Source organism: Musca autumnalis, unplaced genomic scaffold (genome assembly GCF_047663935.1).
Source record: "Musca autumnalis isolate F117 unplaced genomic scaffold, ASM4766393v1 scaffold_1, whole genome shotgun sequence".
Classification (NCBI taxonomy): domain Eukaryota; kingdom Metazoa; phylum Arthropoda; class Insecta; order Diptera; family Muscidae; genus Musca; species Musca autumnalis.
Genome location: NW_027411644.1, coordinates 231547789 through 231571049, shown reverse-complemented (window position 1 = coordinate 231571049; position 23261 = coordinate 231547789). Strand labels below are relative to the sequence as shown.

At 37.7% G+C, this 23261-nt stretch overlaps 1 protein-coding gene across 1 annotated transcript in view; it reads right to left on the bottom strand.

Moving 5' to 3' along the window:
* beat-IV (beaten path IV) overlaps positions 1–23261 on the bottom strand; it is a 207999-nt gene that overhangs the window by 74699 nt on the left and 110039 nt on the right. Inside the window, exons 3-4 of the mRNA XM_073960365.1 lie at positions 5645–6630; positions 1347–1482 (exon numbers count right to left, since the gene is read on the bottom strand). Coding sequence (XP_073816466.1) covers positions 1347–1482; positions 5645–6630 — 1122 coding nt within the window. The remainder of the gene's footprint in view (positions 1–1346; positions 1483–5644; positions 6631–23261) is intronic.

The window sequence follows — 23261 nt, the reverse complement described above, 5'->3', positions numbered from 1 at the left end:
ATATCAGGGTCGATGGTAACAGAATTCCGACCACAAACTGCCCCAAAATTCTTGGGGTCCCATTCGACACCACTTTCATGTCGTCCGCGCATGCCACAGTTATCTGCGATAAACTGAAATGTAGGAACAAGGTCCTCAAGTCCCTAGCCGGCAGCACTTGGGGTGCAGATAAGGAAACCTTGTTGACCACGTATAAAGCGATAGGTCGGTCTGTGGTAAGCTATGCGGCGCCAGTTTGGTCCCCGAATTTATGTGACACGCTGTGGGATAAGATTCATATTTGTCACAACGCCGCCTTGGGAACAGCAGGGTGCCTCCTCAAATCTACAGTGGACCATCTACGACAACATAATGAGATGCTATCGTTGCAGTACTTGCTCGGGTGTTACCGTGTGAGCCATCCCAATCACCATCTGCTGGCCACCGATACACCCAGGCATATCAAGAAGAATATTCATGCTCTAGAGACTACGGTCCAACAATATAGGAGAGAACCTCTAGATCAACAGGCATATCAGGCAGGTTTGAACAGCAATCACACGGACACAGTTGCTAAGACCATAAGCAATTATTGTGTGAATGCAGTCATCGGAGCACATCCCCCAACTATCGCAGCTGAAGAGCGTCAGCTGCCACGACAAACCAGAGTAGTTTTGGCTCAATTACGCTCAGGATATTGCAGTCGCCTTAATTCCTATTGGGCGGGAATCGATCGCACCGTGCAAGACATCTGCCCAGTATGCGGCATGGGCCCGAAAGTTACTAAGCACCTATTCAACTGCCCCGCCAAGCCTACTCATCTGACTCCAGTGGATCTGTGGTTACATCCCATCGAAGTAGCCAACTTCCTGGAACTGGAGATAGACCCAGAGCCAGATTGAACAGGATAACGAACATACAAACATAATAATAAAACACTGTTACAACAACAACAACTAACTACTTCCGGAACACCCATATGAAATATTCATCTAATTGACTGCAATCAATGTGTGGAGACCACATATGAACAATTTTCTACTAATTATGAATATTTTATTCAAAGAACATTAAATTAATATATAATAGATTTACCAAACGCATTTACGAATCGATATTGAATTACTTTTCCATTCCAAGGTGTTTAAATGTAAATTAATAATTATTGTTCAAAGAACGGTTCTACAGGCGTACCGTAAATTAAATTATTGTTAACACAACTATTTTTAACAAAAGCAATTCTTCTAATGAAATTTACATCAAAAACAAAAAAGTAAATGAAATCAACAGCGGTTCGCAGCGCATTCATAAATGTATTTTTTTTTTAATTATTTTGTAACATAAAAAGAATTATTTATAATACTTACACACAACATCCATTTGTCCTTCACCTTGCACCGAGGCGAAACTTGGAGCCTCGGCTGATATTTCACAACGGTATAATCCTGTTGAATTAATTGTTAGCCCTCTTAAGAGAACTCTTGAGCTGTCTGAATGTTCCTCCTGAAAAAAAAACAATAAAAAATGTATTTTACTCAACTTGTATTTTCTTGTTCCGACTGAAATTAAAATAAGTAATGAAGGCGTAATATCCTCTACCAGGAGTTGTTTTGAAGTAAAATGGAACAATTAGTTTCCTTTGGTTTATGAAAGTACTGATACCTTCCTTTATTTTAAATAAGGTGCAATACCAATGATATGTGAATGTGTATGCAAAATCTGGAGGTAAATACCTTCATATTACGAATATACCTAAAAATTAACCAAGAAGATGATCAATTTTCACTGATGAGCTTAAAATCCGAGATACCAAGTTACAGTCGCTACAGTAGACTGACTAATCCTTTAAAAGACTTCACATCGATCTGAGTACCCGCAATACCTCTTCTATAGGGGCTATATTAAACGTGCTGGCTGAATTTTCAGTAGGCATGTTTTATACCCATATCATGGCAGAACTACCAGTAGTGGTATCACACCAGCTGATCGAATATGAAAGTCAAATCCCTTTATAAAAAATTATTTTTGTTCTAATTTCCCAACAACATAAGAAAGTTTTGACATAACATATTAAAAATTTTACGATGCCACTACCTGGGTAATTGTGCCATGACCCATATCGAATACTAAATGTCAGTCATTTCGGTTGTTGTTGTCACAGTTTTTTTTTATTTTATGCTTGTATATTCGTTCATCTGCTTAATATGGCTCTGGATCTATCTCCAGTTCCATGAATGTGGCTGCTACAATGGGATGTAACCACAGATCCACTGGAGTAAGTTGGGTAGGTTTGGCGGGGCAGTTGAAAAGGTCCTGTGCCGCACGGTGAGCAGATGTTTTACACAGTGTCGATCCTTGACATATATGAGTTTAGGCGGCTATCCCAATCGTAGTTTAACTAAAACCACTCGGGTTTGTAGTGGTAACTGACGCTGTTCAGCTGCGATATATGCAGGATGTGTTCAGAGGACCTCATTCAAACGATAGTTGCGTATGGCATCTACAACTGTGTCTGTATTAATGCTATTCAAAGCCGTTTGATATGCTTGTTGATCCCGGGGTTCTCTCTTGTAACATTGAACTTCTTCTACAAGATCTTGAATATTCCCATTGATCTGTCTGAATGGGCGGGGCCTATCCACCATATGGTGATAGATATGGCTCTCACTGTAAGACCTGAGCTGGTACTGCAACGAAAGCATGCGACTGTGTTGCTGTACTGGAGGAATCTTTGCCTCCTCATATAGATTGTACACTCGAGTTATGCTGATATCAGAGCGGCATTCTGACAAGTTTGAATATTTTTCCATCGTGTGCCACTTAGATTCGGGGACTAAACTGCACCCTAAAGTGTTGCTGGGTAGGGGCTTGAGGACCTTATTACTGGATTTCAGGTTGTCGCAGATAGCTTCGGCATGCGCGGGCGACGATAACATGCTACCGAATTCGAAATTCTGCTACCATAGGCCATGACATTCAACTATATTCCTCGCGTGGAAATGTGGTAAGATCAGTCAAATAGGAGTTCAGCCTTTCACAAATGTCATCACGGAATGTACCTGATGCCAAGATCGTACAATCGTCTGCATACGTTACGATTTCAATGCCGTCTGGAGAGGACCGGAATACAGGAAACATAGAGGTTAAACAGTTTCGGAGATATCACCCCACCTTGGGGAACTCCTTGTTTTACTCTACGGGGCATGGACTTCTTGTCCCTGAATTCCACTTACGGCTGGTGTCCACACATATAATCGTCTAATGGTCAAGATTTGTCGGAGGGTTGTCTGCTCAATGTCCTCAAACAGCGTGGACTGCTTGACAGTATCAAAGGATTTGATTAGTAGACAGCGGAATCCTATGCAAATGCATATATGTTTAGGATGGTCGTAGAGAAAATTTGATTAGACAGAAACTCCTTTTATTACAAAATAAATCGAATTAGGCCCAGAAATTTTTGCATATTTTGCATATCGTGCAGACATATGTTTACATATCTGCATAAAATGAACATATGCAAAACCATATACAAAAATATATTCAAGGATTTGTGGCTGAAATTTGGTATTTAGTCTTCGTTGGGGTATAAAACATTCCACCTGAAATTTGTCGGCACAGGTCCACGTCTTCATATAGCCCCCATAGAACGGTACCTCCGGATTTCTGGTACTTCAAAGGTTGTGCCCTCAATATCCCACCGAAATGACTGAAAATTGGCATGTAGTCTTCATTGGGGGTATAAAACATTCCACCTGAAATTTGTCGGCACAGGTGCACGTCTTCATATAGCACCCATAGAATGGTACCTCCCGATTTTCGGTATTTTGAAGGTTGTGGCCTCAATATCCCACCGAAATGACTGACATTTGGTATTAAGTCTTCGTTGGAGGTATAAAACTTTCCACCTGAAATTTATTGGTATAGTTCCAATTCTTCATATAGACCCCATAGAATGGTACATCCCGATTTTCGGTATTTTGAAGGTTGTGGCCTCAATATCCCACCGAAATTACTGAAATTTGGCATTTTGTGTTCGTTGTGGGTATAAAACTTTCCACCTGAAATTTGTCGGTATAGGTCCACGCCTTCATATAGCCCCCATAGAACGGTACACCCAGATTTCTGGTATTTTGAAGGTTGTGGCCTCAATATCCCACCGAAATTACTGAAATTTGGCATTTTGTGTTCGTTGTGGGTATAAAACTTTCCACCTGAAATTTGTCGGTATTCCATCAGGGTCCAACGCTTTGGAGGATTTAGCGCTCCTGATGACATGCGCAACATCATCCATTGTAAATTGTGGTGGTCCATCATCGGCCGGAAAAGATCTCATGGACGTATTACTCTTCTCTTCTATGAGTGTTACACAAGAATTTGGTTGCCTGAAGTCTCCTGAGAAATTCGAAAAACGAATAAGAGAAATCGAATCGTTCTGCATCATGACAATATGAGCTCTCACACATCGATTGGAACCAGCGTCTGTTTGACCGGACAAAACGTGGAGTTGATGGGTCATACGCCGTACAGCCCTGACTGGGGATCCAATGACTTCATTTAAGTGCAACACATCAAGGAAAACGGTCAAGGAAAACGGTCAACGATTTTCGTCGCCAGAAGATGATGTAAAAGCGTTCAAAAACCATGTTTTGGAGATGTTTCAATCATGATCGCATGTCAAACTGTCTTAAGTACACTTATGCTGAAAACTGTCAAACTTTCCAAAAAATGTCAAATGACGCCTGGCGACACTGCGTGTTGCCTAGGCCACAAGGTTTTTAGTACCCCTCGTTTGCCTTTCAGGAATTAAAATGTGGACCAAAATTAAACAACCAACTTTAAACTTTAATAGAACCAAAATTAAACTTTAATAGAAATTTCGATTCGTTATTATAAGTAAAATGACAACAATAATGAATTTTTTTTTTCAAACAAAAGTGCACATTGCTTTGTATATGACATGAATGGAGGAAATATATATATATATATATATATAATATAATTGTTCCACAAACATCCCAGACGGGACAGGGGAGACTTCTCTCATATCAATGAGTGCACCCCGATACATATTAGCTCAATGATATGGGACCTACTGTTTATCGCCGAGTCCGAACGGCGTGTCTTACGACACCACTTTATAGAGAAGTTTTACATGGCTGAAATACTCAGGAAATGTCGCCAACATTACTGAGGGGTATTTTGCCACCGTTGAAAATGTTTGATGTTGCCTGGCCGAGGAATCGAACCCACGACCTTCTGCGTGCAAGGCGGGTGTGCATACCATTGCACCACGGTGGCACCCGAAATATTAGTGGGTTTTATTTGATGTTATTTTATCTGTACTTTCTCTTTATAATTTTGCTTAGTTGGTTCTGACTATGAACTTTCCCCCAAGAGTGCAATCTCTGGACACAAAACGGATGGTAAGATAAATAAAACTTTCGCAACAAAGGAACTTTCGAGGATGCATTGAGAGCAGGTGGTTTTGTTTGCATGTCCTGGAGTTAGCAAGCCTCAAATTGTGTGTGCGTCTAAGTATCTTTTGGTAAGGGTATGTTCGTGCTTTATCTTGAAAATGTAATTTCCTTTCTTTCTAAAATAAGAGCATGAGTGTGTGTATATGTGTGTGTATGCAACCATAAAAGCAATAATAATTCATACTTACAATAACTCGTACACCATCAACTCTGTAACTCGTTTTTGGTGGATTCGCTTTTGGCACAAAACGATAGAATTCTTCATTATCCTTGTACCATTTAATGGCATACAAATCCTCTCCCTCCTCTTCGTCGTGTTCATCCTCATCACCGTCGCTGTCTGCCTCATTGTCGAAATCATCCTCTTCGTCGTGAGAGTTGTCTTCGTCAATGTGCTGCTCTTCACGTTCATTACTATCGCCAAAGTTATCATCGTGATGTCCATAACTACTGCTACTGCCGAAAACACCAGTACCTGTGTTGGAGTAGGTTCGGCCTGTGTAAGTGCTGGCACCAACACGACCACCATAATTGCTAGTATGACTGCCCGAGGATGATATAGCAGGGGAAGACTGTGACGACGATGACGAGGAGGAGGATGATGAATGCGAAATAGAGGACATTTGGGATCTCCCTCGATATACACTATGACCATATGGTGAGGGTGGTAGTGTTGGATATTCAGGATTGTATTGACGTTTTTGTTTTTGTGGTAAAAATGGATACTGTAGATGTTGTTGGTGGTAAGAAGAAGATGCACCATTACTGTTTCTACTTCTAATGTTACTCATATCCTGCCACAGAGCTTTATGTGTCTGGATTTGTGACTGGTAGTAGGGTTGCCTGTGCTGATATTGATACTGTTGTTGTTGCTGCTGTCGCTGTTGCTTATACGATTGTTGTGAATGTGTATGTGTACGTTTATGTTGTGGAATATCATCGTTATCATCATAATGTACAATGCTGCCTCCTGTATGGCCGCCACCATACTGCCGATACTGATGACGCTGTTGCTGTTGATATTGCCCATGACTGTGGTGATTTCGATTTCTATGTAAGCCGCCATAAAGACTTTTCGACCTATTCAATTCATATTGGCATTCCATAAATGTCGATTCACCTCGCATTTTATAACTGGGTATGGAAACTTTAATGAGTCGTAATCCAGCCAAACCTAAAAGAGGCAAAAGGTATAAAAATGGCTATTAATAAATTTTATAGAAAGTGTAAAAGGAAACATTACATATAAATCACTATTAAAGATAAATGTAGCGAAATATATTATTTTATGAAAACAAGGTAGGGAATTGTTTAGTGGGATGGTCAGTTAAAGAGACATTGATTATACCCTCACCCTCGGTTTTAGACCCCAAGTATGTTTGGACGGAATTCGTTTCAGACAATTTGGAGTAGATTTAGCCATATCCGTCCGTCTGTCTGTCTGGTGCCCACAATAACTCTCAAACAGATCAACCGATTAAAACCAAATTTTGGGTAACGTAATATTTTGTCTAAATTTAGTTAAAGTTCGAAGATGGGTCATATCGGTCCACTCCTTCGGCTACGTCCCCCACAAATGTTCAAAATTTTTCTGTAAAATGGTCTGAACAATAACTCTTGAAGGTAACAATCGATTTGGTCCAAGCTTTGCACATCATATTATTCCTTCCAGATATAGATCGGGTTCAAATATGGACTATATCGGCTCACTCCGTCGGGTACCTCCCACACAAAATTCGAATAAAATGAAGTTTAGCAGCTGCTCTCGCATCGTTCTGATTCTTTTTTCAGTCGGTTGTTCTAGCGGCCTCATTTACAACGATACATTTTTTCCGGTGTAAGTCAATACTTCCTGAGATAATGGGCTAAGCCCCAAAACCCTGCCGGCACATACTAAAATGGATATTGTGCAAGATAATTCTAAAACGTTTTCAAAAATGTCTTTCAAAAAGCGTAATTCTTTGCATGTCCCAACTAGAACACAATTTTTAAATTTGGCGCCATTCGAAGTGTCATTGGTTGACATTTGAACAATTGTTCCATACATAACCCCATTCTGTCTACTTTACGATATAATAAAGTTTTACGATTTTTTTAAATATCTGTGTCTTTTTTAAAATTTAAAAATTGCGTTCAAAAAATGCGATCTAGTTGGGACACCCTTTATTTTGAGTCCTTTATGAAGATATTGGTTACTAAAAATGTTTGGTATATGACAGTGATTTGGTATGGTACAGATTTTAAAGCAAATTCGTGATACAAAATCAGTATATTTTAAATACGGCATAATTATTGTGTTTGGTTTTTTTGGTCAGTGGCTGAGGGTATAACTCTGCCAACACAGCTGACTGATACTTTCTTACTTGTTTTCATCTAAAATTCTATTAACAGGCGAAACAAAAAAAAACATGCAGCTTTGGTATGCAGTAGAATCGACAGTTTACATCGTCGCCACTCCCTATGTGAACACAGTCCCCAGTGAGTCCTCGTCGTCATCAGAATATGAGACTTTCTCCAAGAGCAACCGCAACTCGCATTTACACCGGCCGTTGCTGTTCCAAAAAGGCATATTTTTGCAATTTAATTGCAACGGACTCCGAAGTAAAATTGAGGGAAAAGTGGATTTCATGAGTCGGAAGAATATCATGGTCACAGCGTTGTGATGGTTACAACGTACTGAGGATGGATCGCACAAGAAGTGGAGGTGATAAACTTTCTATTGCTCCAGTCTGTGCAATACCTCTCTCGTTTGAGTCTGTCTCTAATGAGCCGTACCTGAAATATATGAGGGTAGTAGTGAGGTGTGGGAATACCGAGGTAGAGTAACATAACGTTTACATCCCTCCGATAAGAAGCTGTACTCCAGGGGAAAGGACTAACGTTATCCCACTTTTGGAGGGTCATAAGCGTCTGGTCTTTGGGGGACTTAAATGCTCATCATGAGTCCGCCTGTCTCTAATGAGCCGTACCCGAAATATATGGGAGAAGTACATTAGCCCACTTTTGGAGGTTCATAAGCGTTTGGTCTTTGAGGACTTAAATGCTCATCATGAGTCCGCAGGATGTTTATGCCCTCAGCCTTAAGCAAACGAGGCCTCATCGAAAAAATTGTTTTATACCCCAAGTATATTTTGGACAAAATTAGTTTCAGACAATTTAGAGTCGATTGAGCCCCGTCCGTCCGTCTGTCTGGCTGGTCCGCCCGATAACTCTCGAAGGGATATTTTGCCCAAACTTAGTTTTAGTTCGAAGATGGGCCATATCGGTCCACCCCTATGTTTGTATTTGTATCGTTTTTCCGCATATCCTCAAATGGCTGTTCCGGAATCTTTTGGTCCGTGCGGGCACGGTGGAAAACCAATTTGGATGTGCTCAACTTGTGACATTCGCATTCGTAGACTCGTTCATGCGAGGAACAACGACAGTTACTCATTGTCCTCATCAGAATACGCGACTCTCTCGCAGTCCCCCCAACAGCAGCAGCACACACAGCACAACAATGGCAATAGGGTTATAGTGCTGGCCGACAGCTCTGCGTTTTGCACGGTCAATGAGGACGATTTTACCAGAATTAGCGGCGAGTGTCACAGTTCGCTATATATAACCATCGTGTCACCTGGTCTGACAAATATCGTCACCTGGCAACCCGTCGTTTCGCTTGGTTCATACCATCTCCCCATAATTGTCTCCATCAGCAGACCGACCGATTTCATCAGCTCTGAATGCTGCATTTTCATCAACCATGGGAAATATAATTGGCCTAGTTTCAGGGAGTTCAGGGAGTACTGTTGCAGCCGCTCGCCATATACCTGCTGTGAGACCGAGTGAGGAGCTGATACTGGAAGTTAACAGGCTGATCGGTAAGCATAAGCGGAACAACTGGCTCAATAATCTGAATAGTTGTAACATTGGAGCCGGAATAGGTGAATTTAAAGCAACGGTTAAGTCACTATCGAACATTCGAAAAAAGGAAGACTGCACCTTAGTCACGTTTTGCGACGTTACGCTGACTGTTGCGAAGTGGTGCGCAAGTTGTTTTAATCTACAGTTTGTCGAGCACCCCGCGAGTGTCAGGGCGAAGGAAAGAGTACTACCTCGCACTAAGTGTCTTCCTGTCAAGGAGGAAATATCACAATGAATAATGTTACAAATGCCATCAGGAACGCCAAAACATCTAAAGCCTTGGACACGGATGGAATCTCCATGATAAACAGTTGGATGAGTGTGGAGTCGAGTATCTCAGCAAAGTTCTTTACATATCGCTAGCCACCCACATCGTTCCCAAAGTCTGGAAAATGGGCAGGGTGGTCCCGCTACTGGAACCAGCCAAGGATGCCAGCAAAGGTAAAGCGTACAGGCCGATTTCGCATTTGTCGCATGTAGCAAAGATTCTTGAGGATTTACTTTTGATGTTTACTTTTGATACTGACAAGCACTCCACGCTGTTTAAGGACATTGAGCAGACTACCCAAGTTTGAAACGTTGGATTCTCAATGTGTGGAAGGCAGTCATACGTGGAATTCAACAAGAAGTCCAAGACCCGTAGAATGAAACATGAAACAAGGTGGGGAACTGCTTAAACTCTACCTCTCCTGAATTCCAATCAAATATCTATCACTAAATCTACCCACACTATGTTCACCACATGGACTGAAGATGTGAGCACTGAGTTGAATGTCATGGTCGATGGTAGCAGATTTCGGACCACCAACAACCCTAAAATTCTAGGATTCTCATTCGACAGCATGTTCACGTTGGCCGCACGTGCCACATCTATATGTCACAAGCTGAAATGTAGAAACAAAGTGCTCAAGTCCCTGGCCGGTAGCCCTTGGGGTACAGATAAAGAAACATTGTTGACCACATATAACTCGATAGATCGGTCTGTGGTAACCTATGCGGCGCCAGTGTTGTCCGCGAATATAAGTACAATGCAATGGAAAAATATTCAAACCTGTCAGCCGGCACATGGTGCAGCCGTCTAAATTCATATAGGGCAAGATCGAGGACACAGCATGCGGCACAGGCCCGCAGGACACACTGCACCATTTCAACTGCCCTCTCAAACCTACTCAACTTCAGTAGCTTTGTGGCTACAATCCATCGAAGCTGTCACATTCCCAAAGCCAGATTAATAAAAAAAAAACGAATTTAGTGTTATTTAATGAGGTAGCATAGCATCTGAATATTATCCTCCCACAAAAACAACACAACTTACTCGCTTATGCCACCTATAAAACACTTATAAAAGAGTCTTAATAAACATGGCTGCATCTTTACAACGACTTAGAACATAATGTGAAATTCAATTTAACTGTCTTCGTACGCCACAGCAGGAAACAAATATTTGCCAATAACTTTAGCATTCCATTAAATTTTCGTCATAACTACATTACTTTAATATAAAAGAAAATTACGATATGAATTTAGCTAAAAATTAGTCATGACCTAAATATTTTCTTTTAATTTATTTCAATTTAGCATGTAAACGAAATATTAGATGCTTATTAACTAACGCTGAATTTTCTTGAAATAGTAAAAGAAAAACAAGGAGAAACAATTTGTACTATTTATTATTTCCTTCTTAGCTCTTATATACTTAGAAATTCAAGTTAAATGACTATCCTGGTATGCGGTTAACCTTGAAAGCATATTTTCGTTAACTTGTAAATAACTTCACTTTTACTTGGGATGTTGACAAGAAATAACACATTTTTTGCTGCTAAGTGTTATAAACGAAGAGTGATTGAATGAATGACTAATTTTTTGCTCCGTCAAAACGGAGACGAAATGACTGAAGCTAGTATTTTTTGGATGGGGGTCATTCGTGGTGCGTAGGGTGCTATGAGGCAGATTTTTCAAAAATTCGTACTAGAAGGCTACCAAAAGTTCTACAAGGAACCAAATATTGTAGCATGGTGAACGGATGAAAATTACAAAAAGTTTCATAATTTGTTGAGTATATATTTAAAGAAACTAGTATAAATGAAAAACAAGTGAGTAAAGGCTATAGTAGGGACGGGGCCGACTATGTGATACCCTACACCACTACCCCTGTGCATAAGCTTTTCACTCATAAACATTTATTTAAGGGAGATCCTAAAGTTTTCACCTATCTGGATTTTATACCAAATGAATTAAGGCGAACTGAACCAAAAAAATTAATATTTAATTTTTTCTTTGACTACGCTTGACATCTACTTAGTACTTATTGAAAGCTTTGATGGTCTTCTTGATAAGCATTTTACATGTATTACAGGTATTTGTCATTAAAGTAAAAACTTCAAAGTATTAAAATTTTGATAGCTTAGTGCCTTCTGAAATAACTCTGATATTTTACCATTTTGTATTACTTTCTTCTCCCTCTTCTCGGATTATGTCCAACAGAAGCAGAAATATCTGATATGGAAATAAAATTAAATAAATTGGAGTTCAGTGCTGAAACGCAACCAAAGCTGAGATATCAATCGAATCAAATAAAACAAATGGGGAAGTGGGATGTGCGCCAACCTATTTTGCATCGTAATAAAGTTGATATTTACCTCATCCACTGACGGGCTTTCCTTTTGGAATAAAAAAAAACATTGTTCCACAACATCCCATACGGGACAAGGAGGCTTCTCTCATATCAATGAGTGCACCCCGATTCATATTAGCTGAATGATATGGGACCTACTGTTTATCGCCGAGTCCGAACGGCGTGTCTTAAGACACCACTTGTGGAGAAGTTTTTCAAGGCTGAAATACTCAGGAAATGTCGCCAACATTACTGAGGGGTATTTTGTCACCGTTGAAAAATGTTTGATGTTGCTTGGCCGGGGAATCGAACCCCCGACCTTCTGCGTGCAAGGCGGGCGTGCATACCATTGCACCACGGTGGCACCCTTCCTTTTTGAATACGACTACTAAAAGCGGAATATGCATATGAATAAAACTTTGAATTTTTGTCCACATACGTTTTTGCCCATTCCGATCCTTGAATATTATCCGACCATCACCAAACTCAATACGTCAAAGTGATACGTTGAGGGTTACTTCTTTGGGCATTTCAGATGACGATATGCTTCTTCCTCTCTTCCTCGCTATTAATCACCACCAGATTTTGTGACGATCCTATCAAAATTGCGACCTGTAGCGTAATTACAAAAAACAAAAAAAAAGGAAAAATGGGATGCATTACCGACTTTTGATATCTCCGTTGTTTGACCACCTACGCTAGCTAACCTACTTTGCAACAATGTAAAGGAAATCTTATCTTCTTCCATTGACGGGCTTTCCTTGTGGAATACGCCAACTAGAAGCTCAGATATTCGCATAAAACTACGAATGTTCCCCACGATCCCTAAATATTATCCTTCCATCAAAATCACTAGGCTTCCTCCTCTATGGGACCCCCATTAACCCTCAACATTTTGTGACGATCAGATAAAAATTGCGACCTGTAGCGTGACTAACAAAAAATGGAAAAATGGGATATATTACATACTATTGCCATATCTCCTTTCTTTGGTCACCTACCGCCAACCTACGTTGCATCATTGTAAAGATGGGATTTTCCACTTTCATAGTCATCTGGGCCGGGCGGTATTGGGATTGGATCTGTGGTATCTTCGTCGTCTTCGCTAATATTGGATATCAACAGTTTGGAAAAATACTCTTTCCATATACCGTGCACACTCCCTGTATCATTTACTAAATTACCTTGCTGGTCTCTACAGGAGGATGAGCCTGTACCAAAGCCATCAGTTTGATGTGTCTCTCTTTGGTCGAATTTTCGGACTTCTCTCTGTCTGTTGTACATCTCGATATTTTTTCACACTTCCAGCTCGTGCGGAAAAGATGTTTATCATCTCTCCTTTTCCTCTTTCGTGCGCTACGTAATCTGATCATACCATGGATTCCTTGGTTGAGGTTTCTGATATCCAAGTATGGATTTTGAGGCATGGAGTGGGCAATAATTTGCCATTGTACTGATATGTTTTCAGGACAAGGAGTGCTTAGAGTAAGCAACTGGACCAGTTGAGTGGAATATATTGTGGCTATCTGTTGTGATTGCAGCTTACCGAAGTCCAACTTCCGTGTTTTGTCTGTTCGTACTTTTTTGCAACGTTTATTCGTGGTGGTTCGAGTCTATGTTGGCATTAAAATAGCTTAGCATAACTTTAATGTCATGCGCAGGACAACGGTAATTTGCTTCTTCTAAGCGCTCGAAAAAATATCTTTGTTCTATTCGTTATTATCTTCAGCGCAAAAAAGCTGATGTGAAATAACTTTTATTTTATCCGTATTGTAGATAGTCTTTCATTCACAGGGGTGAAGCTGGACACCAGACGTCATAACCCATGCTTTATGTCATGACAGCTATAATACAGTGGCTCACCTTTAGGTGTTGCTGTAACGCCTTTCCCTATAAAGAGTGCGAACATTGCAGGTGCATATTATTATTATTATTATTATTATTATTATTATTATTATTATTATTATTATTATTATTATTATTATTATTATTATTATTATTATTATTATTATTATTATTATTATTATTATTATTATTATTATTATTATTATTATTATTATTATTATTATTATTATTATTATTATTATTATTATTATTATTATTATTATTATTATTATTATTATTATTATTATTATTATTATTATTATTATTATTATTATTATTATTATTATTATTATTATTATTATTATTATTATTATTATTATTATTATTATTATTATTATTATTATTATTATTATTATTATTATTATTATTATTATTATTATTATTATTATTATTATTATTATTATTATTATTATTATTATTATTATTATTATTATTATTATTATTATTATTATTATTATTATTATTATTATTATTATTATTATTATTATTATTATTATTATTATTATTATTATTATTATTATTATTATTATTATTATTATTATTATTATTATTATTATTATTATTATTATTATTATTATTATTATTATTATTATTATTATTATTTTTATTATTATTATTATTATTATTATTATTATTATTATTATTATTATTATTATTATTATTATTATTATTATTATTATTATTATTATTATTATTATTATTAGACAAAAAAAAAACATTGTTCCACAACATCCCATACGGGACAAGGGAGACTTCTCTCATATCAATGAGTGCACCCCGATTCATATTAGCTCAATGATATGGGACCTACTGTTTATCGCCGAGTCCGAACGGCGTGTCTTAAGACACCACTTGTAGAGAAGTTTTTCAAGGCTGATGTACTCAGGAAATGTCGCCAACATTACTGAGGGGTATCTTGCCACCGTTGAAAAATGTTTAATGTTGCCTGGCCGGGGAATCGAACCACTGACCTTCTGCGTGCAAGGCGGGTGTGCATACCATTGCACCACGGTGGCACCCTATTATTATTATTATTGTTATTATTATTATTATTATTATTATTATTATTATTATTATTATTATTATTATTATTATTATTATTATTATTATTATTATTATTATTATTATTATTATTATTATTATTATTATTATTATTATTATTATTATTATTATTATTATTATTATTATTATTATTATTATTATTGTTATTATTATTATTATTATTATTATTATGTTATTATTATTATTATTATTATTATTATTATTATTATTATTATTATTATTATTATTATTATTATTATTATTATTATTATTATTATTACTATTATTATTATTATTATTATTATTATTATTATTATTATTATTATTATTATTATTATTATTATTATTATTATTATTATTATTATTATTATTATTATTATTTTTAATATCTTAGTTTGTCCATATTATGTTGCTTTTTGGAGGGATGATTTACTATCTCAAAGCCCAACCCAAGTTGTTGACGTTCTTATTGGTGAAAGCCCGGAACTTGTTAGCCCACTACACGCAGAAAAATATATTTTAGAAATATGTTTGGGACTGATTGCAAACAAATATATGTTTGGATCCAAACATAATTTGTTTATGTCCAAACGAATATATGTTTGCAACATTTTGTAACAAATCTCAATTTTATATATTTGGGTACCAACATATTTTTTATGTTAGAACATATTTTTTATGGGTGGAGGGGATTTCTGTCAAAGAGAGTAACAACAGGGCTCTCGCAGCTGCGGCATGCTGGTTTATAATACAGAGCTGTGTGCATGGTGTTAGGAGACGCAGCCATTTTGTGATGTGTATGCGTGCCGTGCTTTGTTGTTGTTAACCAACGTAGCAATCGGAGAGGAAAAGGAAAAAATGGTATTAATTATGGTGGTCTTTTTTCATCTGTGTTCTAGAGAACATCGTTGAGTAAAGACGGTAAAGTGAGTGAATAAATCAGTGTTTTGCATTTTCCTAAAGAAATTGTGCTTTTAATCAAAAGGTGAATGGAAATATTTTATTGGACAAGGAAGAAATCGCATTTAATATTGGTAATTACATCAATAAATTTTTCATATACATACATATGTATATTTGAAATATGGATGTTCCTATTTATTACCTTATTTTTTCTTTTTAAAAGTGCGACTTTTTGTTAGTTATTTCATTCAGTTTTTCTTTTATTAAAGTGTGTTACGTATTTCTTTGGAATTTTGTATGTAGCTATGTGTCTTTGTTGTTTTGCTTTTTTTTCTATGCCCTTCAATAAAAACCACCACCATTTAAAAATGTGTATATATGTTAGAAATAGCCAGTGAGCGCTTGCTGAGAGCAAGTGAGCATACATTTCAATGTGATTTACATTGACATTTACGCTCCCTTGCAATCAGAAAACGTCTACTGGTGCATGTGTTTGTTTTCTGTGGCTTTTGGGTTTGTATTTGTTTGCACCCAAACATATAATTTGTTTGCACCCAAATATATATTTGTTTGCAGGACCCAAACATATGTTATGTTTGGAACTGCTTGCAAACAAATATATGTTTGCTGAAAAATATGTTTGGGGCATATGTTAGAGAGGCCATTTTTTCTGTGTACCTTTAACGAGTGTTAAAGGCAGCTCCACAGGTGGCAACACGGGAAGGTATGTGTCTACTTTGTATGAAAGACCGGTCAGGTTCGTTGCTTGGTATCTTTCATTTCCTATCTCACCCGGTCGATATTTAAAATATTTTCGAGATGTCATCGTGACGTATAATTTGCATAAATTGTTCTACCGGACTTTATTCCACGTTGTATTTGAAATATAATAATTCCCCTATATCCGCAACATTATACACATATTTCCATTGTAGTTACACTTGTCCGCAATCCGCAACAACATCATACATCAATCAATCGTCGTTTTTAAAAAGTAGTGGTAACCAAAAAAACAACCTTTATCTGCATTGGCATAATCTACACCCACAAATTTAGGTCTTTCTGTTTACACATACAAACTGGTACGCTAAAACCACTTGTATTTGTACAACCACAACTACACACCCACATAAGTTAGCTTAAAATGCACACAAACACAATTCTGTTTCGGTATTTCAACTAGATATCAACATTTTTGGTGGTGGCTAGAATTTGTATGAGTTTTTAATACAACCGCAATAGCAATGTTAACTAGCGTCGTCGGCGTTGTTCTTGCTGTTGTTGCAACAGGTTCAACACTAATCCTGTGGTGGAGTTATACATACACACATACTTATCTATTTTTTATTATTTTTAGTTTAGAAAATTCACTGTAGAATATTTGAGTACTGCGGGAGGTACGTGCTACAAAGTTTACAGTAAGTTATTGCGCCTTTTTCGTAGCAAATATTCATGGGCATAGTTTAACTTTTTTGTGTATATTGTTGTGAATGCCACAACTACGATTTAGTGGTAGGTTTGGTGGTTTATATCTTGTAGAAATCGAGTAGAATTATTTTGAGACCATAAAATATGCAAGAGATGGTTAAAACGGAAATGATAGTAGAGGTTATGAAGCTAGAATAATGCTGGTTATTGTACACACGTTTGATCTTTAGAATCTGTAATGTATGTATGTATATTGAAATGTTTCTTATTGTGGAAATTGGAAATTTTGGACTAAGCACAACTTTATTATTGATATATTCGGACCGAGGAGTGCTTTCCTTGGATAAGTTGAGTGGGGCAAGTTACCAATTTCATATAATATGTGTATGTACATTGCCATTTTGCATCTGATTAGGACACTTCCAGATGTCACCAGTCAGAATGTATTCGCATCTTGTCATCTTCTCCCAATGACATTTTCAAATATAAATTGTATGTATTTGTTTTTTTTTTTTCGTTTAATCTAAAGTACTGCAACTTGTATAAATCTACTCTCTCATTGTCCTTACCTCTGCACAAAACATGTGCGGTAATACGTGTCGATGATTTTTTCCCCTCTAGTATTCTGACTTCGGATTTGGTATGTAAGTGCATAGATGAATGTTGAAAATTTACAACTCACGTACAATAAATAATTTCAACTCGTTCCATTTGAGATATTACAAAACGAATGATGGTGGCGGAATAAACCATAGCAAATGTTCGACATTGCAAAACTCAAAATGGAAACGTAATACATTCAGTACCGAGTAGAAAAGTAAAATCAAAATGTACAAACAAGGAAATGAAGAAAATCATTCGAATAAAAAAACGTTACATATGGATCGAAACAAATTCAGTTCAAGGCTGAGGACATGTAGAAAAACTGTTTAAATTTGTAATAGAAGGAAATGTAAAATAAAAAGTCTGAGATTAAGAGGTTGCCAAATATATAAATATATGTTGTCTTAACAAACAAGTTCTTTATTTGAACTTAATCTTCATAAGGGCAAGATACAGTTTTCGTTTACAAAACTTTGCTCCATATAGAAACCCCCTTTAAACTTGATAATGGAAGTTTCTACATCAAAATGGATTCCGGAACTTCGAAAACAAAAGCATTAAAGGTAAAAAAAAACATATGAAAGGAGTGTTGTCACGACGTGTTGCCGTTCAGAAACAAACTCATAACTTCCGAAGGCTGCGCTAAAAGTGTTAGTCGTGGAAGCCATACAGGTTGAAATAGAAAAGAGCTTATCACTGCAAAAAAACAACTTGTATTTGAGAAGTAAAAAGTTCGATGACGGAGAAGTCACTCTACAGCCAATATGTCTGATGAGCTGCTACCAACAGCGAAACCGGTCACATAATGGCGATTGTGTGGTTGCGAATCTTCGGCTTCCCTTTTTCACTTGCAAAAATCATCGATCATTAAGCTCGACTCCAACGAGAAATTAATTTTAATTAATATTAAAATGATCTTCGCCCCAATAGACAAATTTTTGAAATAAAAGGTAAGATTTTTTGTTTTGCCTTATAAAAGAGAAGGCCATTTTTAGAGTGATATTTGAATTAATTCTCTATCGAGTTGAGCTGCTATGACCTAAGTGGTACATTGAAAAATTAGGAGTCCACCGAAGCCCTACACATTCAACCACTATGCTACGTTTTTAGACTGTTATTAGACTGTTATTTTAGTGGAAACTAGAATTTGTACCACAAATCATTCGAATTATTTATTTATTTTAATGTTAGTTATTTAATTCCAAACCTTTTCTGCAAGTGTAATTCAATTTCCTTTGATCCCCGCGTGAATTTAGTTTTTTTTTCGCGACGGATCTAATGAGTCCTTCCGCGTTCGAACCGATCTACTAAAACGGTGGATATAGAAAAATTGTAAAAAGGAAAATCTGCAAAAATATATTTTGACAAATCCGCGTACTAGACCGCGATTTTCTTTGAAAAATTCTACATAAATGGAATCATTTATACGCGATTATATTATTTGCAAAGCATTTGTCATAAATTACGGGAGATACGCCAGTAATATGGATATTTTACCCAAAATAGAATGTGGAGGCACATCCACGGTTTTGAAGCATCTGTTTGACGTATTTTTGATGGGTGCTACTGAAATTGGATGCACATCAAAATGGTATGCACGACCTTTACCCATTTTAAGCTTTTTTGGATTGTGTGATGCGGGTCACGTAGGGGATGAATGATGAAATGATACCAAGGAACGGTCTTGACCGGCTGATTTCCCCATTGTGTCAACTGGGGAGCTGCCTATAACGCCCGTTAAGTGTAGTGAGCTAACATGTGCTGCGCGTTCACCCATAAGAACGATAAAAACTTGGGTTGGGAGTTGGGCTAGTAACTCAGCCCGCCAAAACAGCTTACTATGAAAAAACAAAAAAAAAAAAAAAAAACAAGTAAAAAAGCATTAAGTTCGTCCGGGCCGAACTTTTCATACCCTCCACCATAAAATATTCTGAACTAAAATGGAATAATTACTTTTCATTCCTGTCCCCAACTTTAAGTGGGTACGTTAAAATGTCAGATAATGTTTATGTACATTTATGCTTCATTCGGGAGGCCCAACAGCTAGTTCGGAGGTATCTGGGCTATACGAAAATATGAACTTAAATGAACCGTTATATGGGGGCTATACCAAAACGTGAACATATGTCCACAAGTTTTGTCATATAAGTTTATTGACATTTAAGAACTTTAAATGTCAAATTATAGCAACATCGGTCTGAAAATGTCAAAACACCGCAAATCGGGGGTACCGTTATATGGGGGCTATACCAAAACGTGAACCTATGTCCACAAGTTTTGTCATATAAGTTTATTGACATTTAAGAACTTTAAATGTCAAATTATAGCAACATCGGTCTGAAAATGTCAAAACACCGCAAATCGGGGGTACCGTTATATGGGGGCTATACCAAAACGTGGACCTATGTCCACAAGTTTGGTTATATAAGTTTATTGACACTTAAGAACCCTAAGTGTCAAAATATAGCTAAATCGGTCTGAAAATGTAGCTAAAACTGTCAAAATACCGTAAATCGGGGGGTACCGTTATATGGGGGCTATACCGAAACGTGGACCTATGTCCACAACTTTTGTTATATAAGTTTATTGACATTTAAGAACCCTAAATGTCAAATTATAGTTACATCAGTCTGAAAATGTAGCTAAAAACGTCAAAATACCGCAAATTGGGGGGTACCGTTATATGGGGGCTATACCAAAACGTGGACCTATGTTCACAACTTTTGTTATATGAGTTTATTGATATTTAAGAACCCTAAATGTCAAGTTATAGCTAAATCGGTCTGAAAATGTAGCTAAAAACGTCAAAATACCGCAAATCGGGGGGTACCGTTATATGGGGGCTATACCAAAACGGGGACCTATGTCCACAACTTTTGTTAGATAAGTTTATTGACACTTAAGAACCCTAAATGTTAAATTATAGCTACATCGGTCTGAAAATGTAGCTAAAAACGTCAAAATACCGTAAATTGGGGGGTACCGTTATATGGGGGCTATACCAAAACGTGGACCTATGTTCACAACTTTTGTTATATGAGTTTATTGATATTTAAGAACCCTAAATGTCAAGTTATAGCTAAATCGGTCTGAAAATGTAGCTAAAAACGTCAAAATACCGCAAATCGGGGGGTACCGTTATATGGGGGCTATACCAAAACGTGGACCTATGTCCACAAGTTTTGTTATATATGTTTATTGACACTTAAGAACCCTAAATGTCAAATTATAGCCAAGTCGGTCTGAAAATGTAGCTGAAAACGTCAAAATACCGTAAATCGGGGGTACCGTTATATGGGGGCTATACCAAAACGTGGACCGATATATCCCATCTTCGAACTTGATCTTCCGACGGCTAAAAAAATGGTATTCCCCAATTTTCAGCGAAATCGGTCAACAAATGCGACCTGTATGTTGCGAACGGACGGACGGACGGACATGCATAAATCGGCTCAGAAAGTGATTCTATGTATATCCCTAGAAGGAACTATGGGTCTATCTCGCTTCCTTTTGTATGTTACATACAAATGCACTAACACATAATACCCCTTACCACATAGTGGTGTAGGGTATAAAAACCCCTCTAAAATTGGCGACCCCCGCACACGTATTAAGGACCATGATCTGCGAATCTGCACCTGGAATGTCACGACTCTCTACAGAGTTGGTGCAGTTTGCGCACTAGCGGATGTACTTAATAAGTACAAAGCTGATATTATAGCCTTACAGGAAGTGCGATGGAATGGGGCAGACGTAACGATCACAAACGATTACGCAATGTAATATAGCTGCCATGAAACGAAGCATGACCTATGTGTTGGATTTATGGTAAATCGGAGGCTTAAAAATCTCGTATTTCGTATGCGCCCATGCCCCGACCGAAGAGAAAAAACGAAAAGATCAAGGAGATATGCTATGAGTGTCTAGAGCAGGGACGAGCTTCTTTGCTTAGATCGTATAGTGAGGGCGCCCACTGAGTTGTTTTTGCATTTGCTTCTCTCTCTCACGTACAGTGTAAATTAATGAAAACAAACAAAAACATAATGTGGTTGTTGCTTTTTTCACTCATACGTTCATAAATGCCTTCGCTTTGGTTGTATTTCTGTGGTCGTCGCTGGTCTAGAGGAAGCATATGACCGCTGCCCTGGCCATGACATTAAGATTGTTCTAGAAAATTTTAATGCTAAAATTGGATAGGAAAATATATTTGGTCCTATTCCCATTCCCTTCAGACTGCCGCAAAATTTATACTGGGGTACCAAAAACCTCCACCTAAAATGTCGTAAAGCCATCAGGAATGACGTAAATCTACAGAAGAGAAGAACGCGGCAAACAGAGCAACACTGCATTCAGTAGCAGCACGAAGCGCGAAAGAGACTTATCGGGAGAAGAGGAGAAGCGTATTTTCAGGAGAAAAAAGAATGAGCAAGAAAAATGTGAGCGTGAGAAACTCGAGATGTTCAGGAGTCAGAATGAAGTCCGAACATTTTACCATACTGTAAAACACCAGACTGAAGGATATGGTGCAGGCACATTCTCCTGCAAATATGACGAAGGGAATCTGGTAACTGATACAGATAGCGTACTGAGGATTTAGAAGGAGCACTTTATGAAGCTTTTGGTATCGAATAAGGGTGGCGATAAGGATACCCCTGAACCAATCGTAAATGACAACGTTCAATGTCTACCACCTAGCCAAAGCGAGGTTGTGACAGCTATTAATCGGCTGAAAAACAAAAAGGCAGAAGGAGTTGACTGACTTCCCGCCGAACTGTTCAAGGACGATGGCGAAATTCTGATAAGGAGTATGCATCAGCTAATTTGCGAAATTTGGCTGAAAGAAAACATACCCAACGATTGGAACCTCAGCCTACTATGTCCCGTACACAAGAAAGGAGACAAGACGGTATGTGCAAATTACAGAGGTATAAGTCTCCTACCCATCGCATACAAAGTGTTGTCGAGCGTACTGTGTGAACGTTAAAAACCCATGGTCAATGAAATACTCGGGACATGCCAATGCGGTTTTAGACCTGGTAAGTCGACAATTGAACAAGTTTTCACACTGCGCCAAATATTGGAGAAGACCCACGAAAGACAGATCGACACATACCACCTGTTCGTCGACTATAAGGCCGCGTTCGACAGCCCCATTAGAGCAAAACCACCTCTCGTCAAACAAAATTTACACTCTACCAGACACTGATACTACCCGGACTTATGTATGGATCAGAAGCATGGGTACTTGCGAAATCAGATGAGGCAGAACTTGGTGTGTTTGAGAGAAAAATTCTTCGAAAGATTTAAGGACAAATATGCGTTGACGGAGAATACCGACGTCGTATGAACCACGAGCTATACCAGCCGACCAACATCGATATAGTAAAACGTATCGAACTGCAATGATTGCGTTGGTTTGGCCATGTCAG